The sequence below is a fragment of the Chelon labrosus genome (genome assembly GCF_963514085.1).
Source record: "Chelon labrosus genome assembly, chromosome: 2".
NCBI classification, from domain to species: Eukaryota; Metazoa; Chordata; class Actinopteri; order Mugiliformes; family Mugilidae; genus Chelon; species Chelon labrosus.
Window position 1 is genome coordinate 26,099,163 of NC_140338.1, and position 15,360 is coordinate 26,114,522.

The 15,360-nt window shown below is 44.2% G+C and overlaps 1 protein-coding gene across 1 annotated transcript in view; it reads right to left on the minus strand.

Moving 5' to 3' along the window:
• Positions 1-3,901: 3,901 nt before the first annotated feature.
• The window catches only part of LOC311500667 (B-cell lymphoma/leukemia 11A-like), a 32,181-nt gene continuing 20,722 nt past the window's right edge, over positions 3,902-15,360 (minus strand). The window contains exon 3 of the mRNA XM_084562199.1: positions 3,902-7,138. Within this exon, the coding sequence (XP_084418325.1) occupies positions 5,157-7,138 (1,982 nt within the window). The 3' untranslated portion in view covers positions 3,902-5,156. The remainder of the gene's footprint in view (positions 7,139-15,360) is intronic.

The window sequence follows — 15,360 nt, forward strand, 5'->3', positions numbered from 1 at the left end:
GCTGTCCTGGGTGATTAGGGCTTTTATATTGTTCCAAGGAGCCCGGACGAGGCCCCCTCTTCACTGCACCACGGCACAGCTGCAGTCTGCCTCTTCATCCCTGCTCTTGAGCCTTCCTCTGCTCACTGACACTCGTGAGCCGGGCTCTAACCCAAAAAAATGATCACGAAACGGAGGGAAGAACTAAAGGAGGAGCATGTCAGAGAGCATGCAGGATATGGGAAATGAGATATAAAGAGGAATGATCCACTGATAGTTGATGTAAGAATGACACAGTAGGAACAAAAAAGGCACAAGGCATAGGAATGAGGGAGAGCAGAGGACAGGGAGAAGTGGCGAATTAGGAGGATTAGAGAGTCGATTCAACGCTGCGACTCTCGCCCGGACAGGATTTCCCCAGCTATGCCTGGGAGCCCTCCCCTGCTTCAAACACATGTCAGGACACAGAGAGAGGTGAAGTAGGTGAGGAAAAGCAAAAGAGAGAGACTTGGAGTGTTTGTTAACTGGTTTTGATTAGCATCATAAACTAATAAAGTATTGCCCTCCAACGGAGAACCAAGTCCAGCCAGAAATTAGCGTAACACAAAAATATCACTTTTCATTTTCTCCAACATCTTGTTTTGCAAACAATTTAATGGGGAAAACGTTTCATAGAAGAGCACTGTTATTATTTTCAGCATGACAAACTGAGCTGTGACTCGCTTTTTCGAGTTAAGGGCATATGTCTACACAAGGAGCAGGAGAAGGGGGGCAGGGGATGGTCGGCAAGGGCCAAGAGTCTGCCATGGGAAAAGTATGTCTGCTATGCATGGCTTGATTGGTGGCAGGATTTGTGGGCCAGTGCATTGTTGCTCTCCCGACATTGAACTTGGGTGATCTTAGGCAAGTGAGCGGGGGTGTCCACCCTCCGAAAGATTTCAAGTGTGCATGTGTGAGAGAACACACAGACTCACAATTACCTTCTCCCAACACCCACCCAGCCAGCCCCACTTCCTAGCGACTCTGCTTTATCTCAACTGTCAACACCTGGCCTAAGCAGGAACCTCTCTCTATCTGTGAACTTTAATCTAGCCCTGCTAGGCAAACAGCGCTGGGCTCGGACAAGGAGAGCGATTAGTCTGTCACGTTGCCCTCCAGTGCTCCAGGAGGGATTGGAGGAAACGGAGAAGGGAGCGGTCGGATGAAAAGAAAGAGATTGGGACATAGTAGGACTTGCATAAAGTTAGATAAATCATCGTGAAAAAAAAGAGACCAAACATGAAGGAGGAAAAGAGACACAAAGGGAGGGCAAAGGCTCGGTGAATGGTCTGATAAGAAAAAAAAGAGAGAGATTAAGGGCAAGACAAGTAGAGAGGCAAGAGATGGAAGTTTGCAGGAGATATAACACAGATGCTTAGCTGACCTAACAAGGCCACAGACCAGAGATATGATGGTAAACTTCCACCCCCGTGACTGGAAATCAAGCGGAGCCATGCAAACATATCTGAGTGAATGTGTAAATATACTCACAGTGCATCTAAGTACAACATAGAACATTTGACTTTCTTTGTGTGTGTGTGTGTGCGTGTGTTCTGGTGTTCCTTTGTGCCTTGACTATATTTTTAATCAGAGAGTGAGTTTGCAGACAATAATAAAAAAAATAAATTAGAAAAGCACCAAATTCAGATATGTATGTATTACTTTTTATTTTTTTTTTCAAGACAAAATGGCTGAGTGAAGAGAATAATGCAGAACACAGCTGAAAATAGAGTGGCATCTCCGTAACTGAAAAATAACAACAACTAAATCTGTAAGTCGAGCAAGAACTCATAAATGTCGGTCAATGACCTTTGGTCATCAAACAGAGAAATTAAGCCATCACAATTCATCAGGAGGGAGGAAACTGAACTGATTGGTTTTGCCGTGACTCTGTTCTGAACAGAGCATGTGTGTGTATAGTCATAATAAATAATGTTGACCAATGCCGCAGGCCAACTTCAAGTTCAGTTCAGAACAAACAGCTGGAGAGTAAATACAGGTCACAGGATGAGAACAGGCTTAGAACTTAAATGTACCTCAATACCATCAGCAACGATAACATGTACCAAACTTTTCTTTTCATGATTTCGGTTCTATTTAGAATATGCCTTGCATATGAGATGTACCATATTTAAATTATAAAGCACCATGTTTCTTTTGGCAATGAAAAAAAAATCTAAAGAACAGAATAAAATAAAAACAAACTGTAGCAAAAAAAAAAAAAAGCTTTTCAGATTGATATTGGATTGATTGCATATGACAAAACGTCTTTTTCAAAAACAGCTGGAATGTTATCAGGTGGTACATGATCAAGGACAGTAAAAAGTTGGCTACCAAGAAAACCCAACAATAGCTTGTATTACTGCATATAAAATGGCAGGAGAGAAAAAAAAATATATAAAACAAACTAAAAAGATATGTACAACCACCTGTTTTTACCTCATTGTGGTCACTCCAGCGGGACTGCCAGAAAAGGCCATCACATGACCTCTCACCCTTGGGGAACACCACAACATTTCATTTTTCAAAAACATTCTTATTTTCAAGCATACAAATTATTCACACTATATTATCCTGCCAAATTAAGAAAATATACGGTGGCAGCTTGTTGGGATTTTTTTTTCACTACAGAAAAAAAGGGTACATTGAAACCTTTAAAGAGTACAGGCAAAACAGTTAAAAATACAGGCTCCAACATAAATACCATAAGTGCCTACGCTAAGTGAACATTAATTTCAAATACCATTCTAAATACAGGAAAAAAGTAGACCATAAATGTGTTTTGAACATAGGAACTTACATGAGTGTGCATTTTCCTATGTGTTTTAATTTCTCTCTATATATTTATATATCATAAATCTCTCCCCAATGCAAATTTTTGTTCAACCTGAAGACTTGTGTGTAGTAAAGGCAAAAAAGATGAGAGACGTGTTCATTTCAGTTCATTACATAGTGATCCTGGATGTCACCAAGAAGGAAAAGAGAAAGAACAATGAAAAAAAAAAAAAACAATAAAAAAATTAAATAAGGTTCTCCACTAAAGATATTGAAGTGTTACTTTAAAAAATCAACAACACATTTTACTTATCTTTTTTAAATCAAATTTGTAGAATAACATTTTTTTTTTTTTCTGTAATGAGCGGTATATTACTATAGTTGGTACGAAGCAGGATATTTCTATGGCGGTTCCTGCATTGATACTCCCAAGAGCTGAACTGATGTTTAGTTCTCAGAAGGAGACATGGCTGGCAACAGTTTCTTTATTCTTTTTTTTCTTTTCATTTTTTTTGTTTTTGTTTTATTTTTAATGGAAAGCAATGACACAACACTAAACTGTCAGCATAAGAGCAAGTTTTCCCTTGAGTGTCCGACTGTAAACTGGGAAAATTGAACAGTGCACGTAGGTCGTCCCAGATCTGAAATCCGGTCCTCATTTTATACTCAACCGACTGTACCTCCGATTAGAGAGACAGATACAGACTCCAAGGCAGAGTGACAAGTGCTATATCATCAACATGACGGGGATGGAGATAGAAAAAATCAGCTACCACAATGAGGTCTAGAGCATGTGAACTTAAAAGACCACAAAATGTGAACGTTTTACTCTTAAAATCTTGTCTGGAAAGGGATGTTTGCTGGGGAAAAGAAATGCTATAACTGAGTTCAAATTCTTGACTTTTGATTTTCATTTAAGAATATGTTTCAGATTACTTAAGGGTTTCTAAGATCTAACGTGGTAAAGAGAATTAACGCTATAAGGACATACACTTTTGAATTGTAGAGACGCCTGGTTAACCCAGTCCCCCCTCGCTACCCTTACCCTCACCCTCACCCGCCCTTATCCCCCTAAACTCACCCAACCCTCACCCAACCCTCACCCAAAATCTGCCTGGCGTACAACTAAATCCCACTCTGTGGTCTTCAAGTGACTGCTGGCTACACTGCCTGCCTGGCTGACACTGAAGAAACATAATTCTGTGCTACTTACAAAAAAAAAACACCTGCAAACTTTTAATTTTCAAAGAAAATAAACACTCTGGAAAATTAAGAGCTTTACGTTGGGTAAAACGACTCGTCAGAGTACCCTCTCAGTATGGTACACATGTACCGAAGAACATAAACACCTAAACCAAAAGTCTACACACCAAACTCCTACTCCTTAATAGCATGTACCATGCCAGTAAACAGAATTGTAATCTTGAAAATAACAATATACATGAGTCAGGCAGATAAATGATTTACCAGAGATACACATAATCTTTTTGTTGTTTTTTTTTTGTTTGTTTTGTTTTCATCATTTTTGTGTCACCGTGCTCCCTATGCTCTGCTAAGTCAGAAAAAAAATGACCGTACAGGTGCTTGATGCAAGGACCTGCTTATTCCGTATGTGCACAAAAATGTCCTGTAATTTTTTTTTTATAGCTGAAACTCTGAGCTTATAGCAAAAAAACAAGGATTAACTAATGCAGGTAAAATATCCAAGGCACTCTTTGTTGTCATTTCACACCATATTGTTAATTTCACTGACGTTTGTAAAAGAAATATTTAATAGCGCTAGTGCCTAGCATTTCATAGGCAGCCCAATTTATATATATATATCTCTTATCTCAATGTTGCATGGAAAATCTTTCACAAAGATCGTTTTTAAGTGTGACCCTGCTTTTCTCGATGTTTTGATAATATGACACTGTTCACCATGTTTGAACACAAAACTGTACATGATATGTAAAACAGTATGTACTGTATGCAGCATGGGTTTTCATAACTAACTTTTTTTTTTATGTTGAAGAAATCAAAAGTATCAACAGCAACACATGTACAACCAGACCCACCAGCCGGGGACAATTTTCTCTCTAAGTAGCCAAAACACACCTAGCATGCTGTCCAGTTACAAAAAATACAAAAACGTGTAAATTATTGCACAATAGAAAGGCTCAAAAAGTTTTACGTTTGATGCAATAGTATTGCCCCAATGACGGCTCATGCATCTAGCTTTTCCAGTCGGGGATGAGAACAGGGCTGTACTGTGTACTGGTGTCTAACCCTGTTGTCCTTTCCCCTCACTTATTGGCTAGTTAGCCAGGGTTGCTCTTTAGCCAGGGGAGCTGAGAGAGAGCGGCCAGCATGCTGCTCTTTGCCTACTCAGTCTTAATGTCATTAGCTAGAGGGCGGTCGCTGTGCCACTTCTTCATGTGTTTCTCCAGAGTGCTGTATACACTGAAAGGCATGTGGCAGATTTCACATTTGTACACGTCTTTGCCCATCTGTCCATGGGTCTTCATGTGGCGGGTGAGCTTTGAGCTCTGGGCGCACGCATAGCTGCACAGCTCACACTTGTAGGGCCGCTCTCCAGTGTGACTGCGGCGGTGCACTGTCAAATTGCTGCAGTTCTTGAACACCTTGCCACAAAACTCACAGGTGTCACTGCGGCGGCCATCCTTGGAGTTCGGCCTTCCATTACCGCTCCCACCGTGTGGAGTGCTGGCCCCGCTGCCAGTGCCACTGCGTCCTGAAGGAACCCGTTCCCCATCCAGCTCACCAGGTGGAGTGGAGAAGCGTAGGCTGCCGTTTTCTGACGAGTGCTCAGATGAGGAGGCGAAGGGCGATTGTCTGGAATCCCCACCTGTAAAGTTGATGAAAGGGTCCTTGAGTTGCCTGGAGGCCGCATAGCCAGCTAGCCACTGAGAGTAGACGTTCTCCGTGTTGGGGATTGTAGGTGTTGGGGGGTCCAGGTCCTTCTCCACCTTGATGCGCTTGGACAGGGGACTGAGGGAGCCAGGACTGACTCCTCCACCCAACAGCTTTCTAGACAGGCTGTCATTGGATAGAGGACCTAGGCCATTGATGGTAGTAGTGGTTCCATCTTCTGCCCGGTCTGACTCCATGGCAGAGTCCTCATCTATAGGATCCCGGGACACACTCCGGCGGTGCGGGTGTAGGGCCTCACTGTTCTGGTGGTGGCGGGCGCCTTCTAGTCGCAGACTGAAACGATATTCATTCCTTTCCTCATCTTCAACTCCAGGCTTACTTTCAATTTCATCCTCCTCCCCCTCCTCCTCTTCTTCCTCCTCTTCCTCCTCTTCTTCTTCCTCCTCTTCTTCTTCCTCCTCCTCTTCCTCCTCTTCTTCTCCATTTTCAGGCATAAGGCCATTGTTCTCACTCTTGAACTTGGCCACCACAGACTTAAGAGCATCTGTGGCACTGCCCATCAGCTCACTGGTACCAGGTTCAGGGGAGCTAGCAGTCGAGAGGCCATCGTCTGACTTGGCATTAAGCGCTGAAGACTTGCTCTGACAGTGCGTCTTCATGTGCCGTTTCAGTTTGCTGGCCTGAGTGCAGGCATGGTTACAGAGGTGACACTTGAATGGCTTTTCCCCTGTGTGGCTACGCCGGTGAACAATAAGGTTGCTCTGGAACTTGAAGGTCTTTCCGCAGAACTCACAAGACTTTGCCTTGAGAGGGGTGCTTGGTTGGACTGTGTTGTTGATGGGATTAGGGGTGGAACGTGAGCCAGAAGGTGACTGAGAGGTGGAGAGGGGTGGTGTAGCTGAAAATGGAGGCTTAGAACCTGGCTGGAATGGCTGCAGCAGCCGTTGCATAGGGTTGGGTCTGTTGGGGGAGAGAGGTGGGGAACCTCCAGTAGCATTGCCGGCCAGCTCACGTAGACGTCGAGAGAAGTCCATGGTCTGAGGGGGATCTAGTGGCACCGAGTTCAGCCTCATCACCCTGTCAAAAGCGCTGGGATGATGGGTGGCCAAGGCCAGGTCATCAGGGCTGAGGTGGTGGCGTGGTGGCGGACTGAACAGCGGCGGTGTTCGGGGGTAACGTCCTTCGCGGGGTGTCGACGCAGAATCCCGGCCAGACCCGGAGCCTGGCATCCTCAGGAGGCTGTAAGGACTGCCATCAGCCAAGTGGACGGCATGTAAGGGAGGCTGGGAGGAGGCACAGTCACCCCCCATCCCAGGACCTGCAGCCACGCGGGGGGTGAGGGGACTGCCAGGCTCGCTCTCCAGATAGATGCGGAAGCCGTGGGTATTCTGGGCATGCTGGAGCAGGAACCAGGCACTGGTGAAGGGCTGTTTGCACGTGGTGCAGGTGTAACTGCTGGGCTCATCTTTATCTGAAAATAAAGGGGAGAGAAGATAAATTAAAATTGACTGGATAAAATTATAAAATTACTGATTCATGTTGCACCAAAAGTGCAAAATAATTTTAAAATATGTATATGCTGAAAATGAGGTCTTAAAATGTGAAGTTCGTTGCTATACTCTGACTTTCAAAGTAAGCCATGATGTGTACTACATACATCGTTATATAGACTTATTAAAAAAGACTTGTTTTCGCCCTTCTTGACAACAGCCGTGCAAAACTGGATGAAAATAATTTTACCACACAATTTCTCACACAATCGAGAGCTATAGGTGAAAAATTAAATATGTATTCCATAGCACATAACAAAGGAACAAATAAAACACGATGAAAAGAGAATTCATAAGCATTTCACACAGCTGAGAAGGCAAAGAAATATTTCAAACAATGATTGACTTTCAACAGCACTTGCACACTGACCTGAGATTTGCCTGACAATGCACGCCTAATCTCGTTAAACACACTCATCTCCCCTCCAGTGCCTTGTTTACAGAATTAGTGCAGCTAAAGTGGGACATGTATCTGATGCTGAATATTAACACTGAATACAAATAAGGTTGTATGTTAATAAACTGTACCAGCATTTATCACAAAAAACACACATCCACCGCAAACAGAGGCGACGAGGAAAATTGTGTATGCATGTTTGTGTGTGTGGGTGGGGAGGCTCCTCTGAAAATGCGTTTCATGCATTACTTTTCTATTTCTGATATTTCATGCTTTATGGATTTATTTAAATCCTCTCAGGTGAATAGAAAAGGAGAAGAAGGGGAAAGCAGAAGTGAGAGATATGCAAAATAAGAAGCATCCGCCACTTGCAAATGTGCTCCCTCTTTCATCTTTTGGCTTTCTTATCCTTTCTTCTCTTTTTTTTCTTTTTTCACTGGAGGGCATTTTTCTGAAGTCATTTGCCGACACTGAACCCAATACCACGGCCATACTGCACTAGAAAGGGAGAACAAGGGAGCGGCAGAGGGGAAGATAGGCAGAGTGCGTATGATTGAGACTATGAGCGATCCCTAAGATGGTGGATAGACAGTTTTGCATACTTTAAGCCTGCTGTGGCTGAGAGACAAAGGGGTGAAGAAGGGGCAGAAAAAGAAGACAACTGCAGAGAAAAGAGAGGGATGTTGTGGATGAGCAATAGAGGGAACAGATTGGTGTTTTGTGGTACGCCTTTCTATCTCATGTGTCCACAGCCGCCGTGGCCCCCTCCGAACAATCTCACTTAAAGCCCAGAACACGGCATAAAATGTGCACCCAATCAAACCTCCACGCAAACCTTTTTCTCTTGACTGAGTTGGAAGGGGGTATACTGGTAAATTATGGATCATTACAATCTGCAAAAATTACAGTTAATTGCTGCCACCTGCAAGGGGCTTTGACCCACTATGGAATTTTTCCATCATAAAAAAGCCATTTGCCCATACACAGTTTTGCTCCCTTTCTCATAAGCACAAATAAAATGTGCCCATTACATTGGCTTTGGCTATATGTACGTTTCCTGATTATGTGTGTGTTTTTTATGGCTTTAAGTAGAAAGCCCCATATCACTCGTAAAACGGTTGCAGTAACCTGGCCTCTCCTGTTCACTTTGCTTTGATTTGCAAGCTATGCACACTTCCTCAGCCTCGTCTGAATGTGGGACCAGAGAGTGTATAGGCACGAGGAGGGAAATAGATGCATTTTTTTGGCATTTTGAAGGATAATAGACAAAAATTGGTGGGGTTGTCTAGAATGTCGTCTTCTCCTTTGAGATGTGGCTGTGTCTGTCAAAGGAAAGAAAGCACTGAGGGAACGTGGAAGTGAAGTAAGGCGGGAGAGAAGTGTGGCGTGAAGGGGACATTCCTAATGACAACCCAGCACGTTTCTAAAGGACACGAGAGCCACAACAAACGGCTTCAAAGCCAGTAGTCACTTCATTTCCTTATGTATCAAAAGCGGCATGTCTTGTGCTATGAAAACGCTAGTCCGTCTATGGACGTTTGACAAACTGTGCTCGTGTCACAAGCGGTGACGATAATTGTTATTCCAGGCAGCGGACACATTGATGGCAATTGACAAGCCAGACCAATGCATGCCCAGATTCACAACAATGGCAGAACAGATATCTAAATAAGCCCACTATTGTCCTTAATAGCTGTCCTCAAAGGGATGGAAGGACAGTTATTCAAAAGGATAAAAGACATTCTGACAAGGCGTTTGAAGGCCTTGAAGGTTTTTTTTTTAGCTAGTGTGAATGAGCAGAGAGCTGCGTGAGGAGGGAAGGATGATCTTATAAACGAGTGTCTTCTAATGGAATAAAGGAGAGCTCCCTCTCACTCTCCCTGTCTGTTTCTCCTTTTCTAGCAACTTTAAGTCTGTGGCGAGTTAGGGCTGGAGAGCAGGAGAGCTGAGGCTAATGCTGGATCTTCAGGTCCCTTTGAAATAGGATCAGCAGAGAGGAGAAAGCACACTGACAACCCCTTAGCTGTCATTTCATGGCAGGGGCTGAAAGAGGGGCCTGGAGAAGACGGAAAGTATATAGGAGAAGTGAGAAAGGCCAGGGGGATCAGGAAGAGAAAAAAAAGATAAGAAATGATAATCAAACAAAAGAAATATAAGGATGTAGAGCACATAGGAGATATACAGAACTGTGAAAGGAAGAGAATAGAGAATCTGGACTTTTCAGTGCCTTGCAAGACAAAGCAGTAGGGAACTACTATGGTGCTGGTAATGGACACTGCACTGCTATCAGGCGGAGATTTTGCATGATTTAGGGCTCGTACAAAAAACACTTGGTCAACTGACAAACGGCAGAAGGCAAATTACGGCGCCTTAAACAGCAGATAGAGCGGCCTCACACCACACTCACACCATCATCCCAGACAACTGTGTTGACCAGACAAAGCAACACACAGTCCAAGTCCAGGCGACTCAGGCATATACTTTGCTCACGCAGACTGCTCTATTGTTAGTGACCCAACCCCCAAACCTAGTCTCACACGCGCAGGGAGTAGCCATACCATCCCATTCCTCTTTATCGCTTCAGCCAAAACATAGCCACAAACACAAACAAACGAAGCAACAGATAGCTAGACAACCGTGACATTGACCCAGTATGGGTTAACGGTTACTGACGCCTTAAGAGGACATCTGCCGTCTCTTCCACCTTTCGGCTCCCTATCATAGACGTGCTCCTTCAAACTTTCTAGCCATGCACCGAAAAGTTAGCAGACTTGGACTGACCTCCGCTTTTATGTTTCGTCCTTGACCAACTGTGATAGTGGGCTCAGGCCGTCCTGGTGTGACCACACAGCTTTCACTGATATTGGTCATTTAGCTAATGGAGGAACAAGCTAACAGGATTAGCTCGCAGGCCTTCCAAAAGGAGGAGGAGGAGGAGGAGGAAGGCACAGAGGCAGAAGACGCGGGGGACGCAGCATGTCACCACCATTTTCCAGAGTTATCAGTGGCCATGGCTTGAGAGAGCACTCACACACACCTGAAAAGTGATTATGCTAATAGCAGGTCTTTGCCAATATTCATAAGTGTTTATAGGTGTTGGAGTGAGTGCCTTGGGAAGATGGAGGGTTGTCAATACAGTGCCTCTTAAGAGTGGCTCAGCCGTAACTGCCGTTAATGTGATTACTACTCTGTTTATGTCATTAGGGTATTCACAGTCAGGGATTGGACAGGGGTGAAGGGTGAAGCAGGAGAGGTTGAGGAAAAAGACAGGGGAGTCGCAGAGGCCCACATAAGAGCTCTTCTTCATTGTCCTGAATTTATTCTCTTGTACATGACTTTCAGTTGAATTAGGAAGGAAATGAAAAAAACAATGTCTGCAGAAGAACTGTAATTATTTGTCAGTATTTTTTTTTCATATTGGGATGTCTCATGCGTGTTATTATTGTACGTTTGCTCTAATGGGGCCCTACCTCTGTTTGTATTTGTGAAAATAGCTGATGGAGCAAACTGGCTGGCCTTGACCTTCTTCCTTCCTTTCGTGTCTCTGTCTGTTTGTCTGTGATTCTCTGCCACAGTCACACACACCCAGGCTCGTACACTCGGCTCTTTGTCCTGGACCAGGCTCGATGCGGTGCGCTGAGCCACTGGCTACAGACAAAAGGCTTGTTTGACCAACACTTGTTCCTGAGACAAAGCCGGATGCAGGAAATGCAATATACTAAACAGAAAACCAGCCAACACTGGCTGGCGTTGGAGTAACACATTACACAACTGGGAGAAGATGACCACTAGGCACGACATAAATCACAAGCAGAGGGAAAGAAAAAAAAAGGAGGGATAGTGAGGGGAAAAAAAAGAGAATGGAGAGCTAAGGCAGCAAAAGAAAGACAGGGGTAGAGAGGAAAAGTCTAGCTGGCATGCACAAGCAGAAAGAGGGAGGCAGATCTTCAGATAAGGATGCATGGTGGTCTTTGAGGGCCTGTGCCCAGTATAAAGTAATCTGCTGGCTGTGGCTTTGTTTCCAATCACACTTTCACACATCTTACCTTTCCTTTCCCCTTCTCCTGAAAGTTGATAAGAGCAACAGTGGAACTGAGGAGTTTCTCTGAGCCACTAAGAAACCATTATGGACAGATGGCACCCACACAGGGGCTGATGAATGCATGCGCCATACACAATAGACAAATGTGTGTGTGTCTGCTCAGAAGGCATTTGTTTTTCATGTATGTGAGTTTCTTTAATAGACATGTGTATGTACTGTATGTATCCCGACAGGTCAGTCTCCATGTAGGCATTTATGTGTGAGTGTCTGTGTCTTTGTGGATGTTGGTATGTAGTTCATTTTCCGAAATCACTCTCAAATTAGCATCTCCGCTGTCTGTTTCCCTGCGTAACCTTACTCCTTTTGATCTTGTCTCAGCTGAACTGTGTTTGAACTGACCATTCACCCACCCATCTATTTGTCCGTGCATCTTTCTTTCCCTCCATCTATCCGGCTATCCGCTCATTCCGAGTCAGCCCAGCTGGGCAGCTTCGTGCCTGGGTGCGGCTCTAGTCCGGCAGACCTTATAATAGTCCGGGCCAGCCGCGTGTCTGATGCAGATCATTATTTGCTCTCTGCTTACCCGCGACGGTGGGAGGCCGCGCACTATTGTTTCTCATCCTAGCTCTAATGGTACAGTGAAAAGACCTCTGGGCTTCTAAGCTTAACCAGTCTAATTAAATGGACCATCGCTTATGTAAGCATCCGCAGAGATTATTTATTGAGTTGGGATCCGCTTCACAGGATCAAACCACCGTCAACAAAAGCCAATGCTCAGTGGAGAAGGTATTAAATAAGGGAGTGGAATCAAAGAAACCGCAAACTGCCAAGTGTCAGTTTAAGCACACGTATCCAGGTACATAAGAAGACTTAATCAAGCAGGAGTATTTTTGGACTCGGGCAATATCCCAGATGGGCGAGAAGTCTCTGAGCACTTCAGAGGGGAAATGTGAAAAGTGTTCTGTCAAAGAAAAGATATGTCTCAATAAACTGCAGTTAAGGGGGAGTAGAGTACTATGGGCTAATGGAGACTACGACACATTTAAATCTATAAAACACAATGGAATATAAGAAAACACGCCAACATTCTTCTGCTTCTTTGCTATCAGCATTCAGCCTGCAGTATTCAGATGAGTGCATCTGTGTCTTTCCTTACAAGCATCATCCCTGTTTGAAGTGCAGTGACAAGATAGCCTCCGTACGACACGAGGCCAGCAGCCTCAGCTTTCCTATCTCTGCACAGCTCAGCTTATGACAGGCTGCCGTCCCTGCAGAAAGGATGGAGGGGGACCAGGGAGGTCGACTAGCTGCACATTTCTGCATAAATCTCCGGATAGATAGCATCAGGAAAAGAGAAACTGGGGAGGGAGGCAGGCAAGCAGCGGAGGATGATAAGGCCCCCGGGGCAGGGCATTCGACACTGTCAAAACTGTTTCGTCTCTGGCTATTGGACGAGTGGAGCGCGTTATGAGCCTGCATACCATTTGCCAGGACGACATTCGGCTTCACCGGAGCATACAGGGCCCCGTGCCTGACCTCTCCTCTTTTCCCCCTCCTTGAGTTTTCGCAGACATACAGGGAGATGGACAGAACATCAGAAACACCACAAGGAAAAGGGGTATCAAGATCTGAAGTAGGCGCTTTTGAGTCAAATCCTACAGATAAACAGCATTTTTACTGGTGAATGACCAATTTAAAATTAAAAACAAATATGAACATTCTCACCTTGGGCCAGCTAATATATATCAGGACATTCATCTATTTTTTTGTATCCCACTTGGAGTAAGGAGCAAAACATTTGAACTTCTAAACAGCAGTCTTGTAATTCCATATTTATTTTCTCACATTAAATTTGTATTTTATTTCAAAATACCAAATAAATGTTGTTTCGTAGTCTACTTTCTTGAATTAATACAAGCCTCAGTCGAGTTGTGACACCCTTAAATGAAGTATAAATTAAATCTTGCTCAGAGACAGTCACTTTAAGTGTGATTCTGGTTTTGGCTCAAAACTTATAGTAAAGGAAAAACTGAAGCAAACAACGGTTCCATTCGTTTGCCATTTAGCTAATTTAATGTCGATGTTTCTGCAGTGTTGTTAACAACATTAAGAGATAGTTTAAGTGAAATTGTATAGAAGGGAAAAAAGACTACATTATCAGGCAGAATCTGCATTCACACACAGCATGCACTCTAGATCGACTTGCAAAAATAGCTGTACATAAATAATAAATCAAAAGTAGGGGTGAAACAAAAAGCAGACTGAAAATTAAAATGAGTTCAGAAGGCACTGCTGAGCTCGGTGTGTTGTGTTTACATGCACAATATTTCGCTCTGGAAGGAAACTTGTCATGTCACATGATGCGTGTGCAGGAAGACTACTTATTTTAACCGGTGCAAAACGATTGGATGAAGTGCTTAGATGGATCAGGCCAGTCTGTTGTGTTTGTGGTGGTTTCATGCTGCATTTTTATTCTGATTATTAGTGGAATGCTTGTGTAAACGCAGCTTATGTTAAAACAGAGGGGTAGTCTGAGAGTGAGCCAAAGGGAAATAAAGTTAAAAAGGAAGACACACTGTGGCTGATCTACAGGCTCAGACCTGTAGTCAGGGTACCTCTAAGCTGATGGAAGTCCAGACATATGTACACGAACCCGCACATTGTAACACACACACAGGGAATCTGTGTGGACTGAGTAAACACTTGAGCCCGTCTGGAGGATAGAGTCGTTCCCTCTCCCTCCTGCTCTCTGTCCCTCATCCAGCCTGCATGCTCCTTCATTACTCCTCCCTCCGTCACGCTATTTCCTTGCTCTGATGACAGCACTGAGAGAGGTTAAAGTGGGTTTCACGATCATACACACACGTTAAACTACACATACTGGACATGAGCACAGTTTCTCCTTCACCTGTTTCCCTTGCCTTTCTTCTCTTGGCCTGTAACACACACAACGCAAGTAGTTTCTATAAATCCTTCTTGTCTTAAGCCCAAAGGGACACTCCACTTGGCCATGAACACCTGTGTCATAACACACTCCTCATCTTCTCCACTATCTCATTTAGTGGAGGGCAGATTTCAAAATGCATCCATCAGGCCAGTGTAGCCAAGCCTTTTTTTTCTTCCTACCTTTGGCTGAGGTGTTCCGTCACTGTAAATAATACTTCCACACAAAATGAGACACAAGTAGAAGAAAAAAGCAAGAAGTGAGATGGATAAAGATATTCATCATTATATGAATTACTTTGGGTGGAGCAGTTTGAGGGTCTGTGCAGAGGGATAACGGTAAAATACGTATTTTCTTGTGCTGGTTCTAAAGTGGGGAACTGTTAGGAAACACACAGATGATATGAGTTGTTTGTTCCCGAACACGCTTGCAGTAGCCCCAGAAGCTCTGAAGCGTGAGCCATCATTTAGATACCAGCGAACAAGGGCTGTTTTAAACATGCAGTTATTTTTCACCCTGTCCCACCACCTCAGGGTGAGAGGACCAGGGCATGTGAGCTCGGGCCAACCATAGCAGCTCGTTATGCATAGGAGCCTCAAGGCATTGTGGAGGGACATGGCACTTTAAAACAAGAGGGCCAGTGTGTTGGAGTGTCCCGTGGCCCGAAGCTGTGGAGGCTGAGGGTTTAACACGCGTCCCATCTGGTGTGTGTGACTGTGCACACGGTGGTCGAGTGGTTAAGGAGGCATCAATAGCCAGG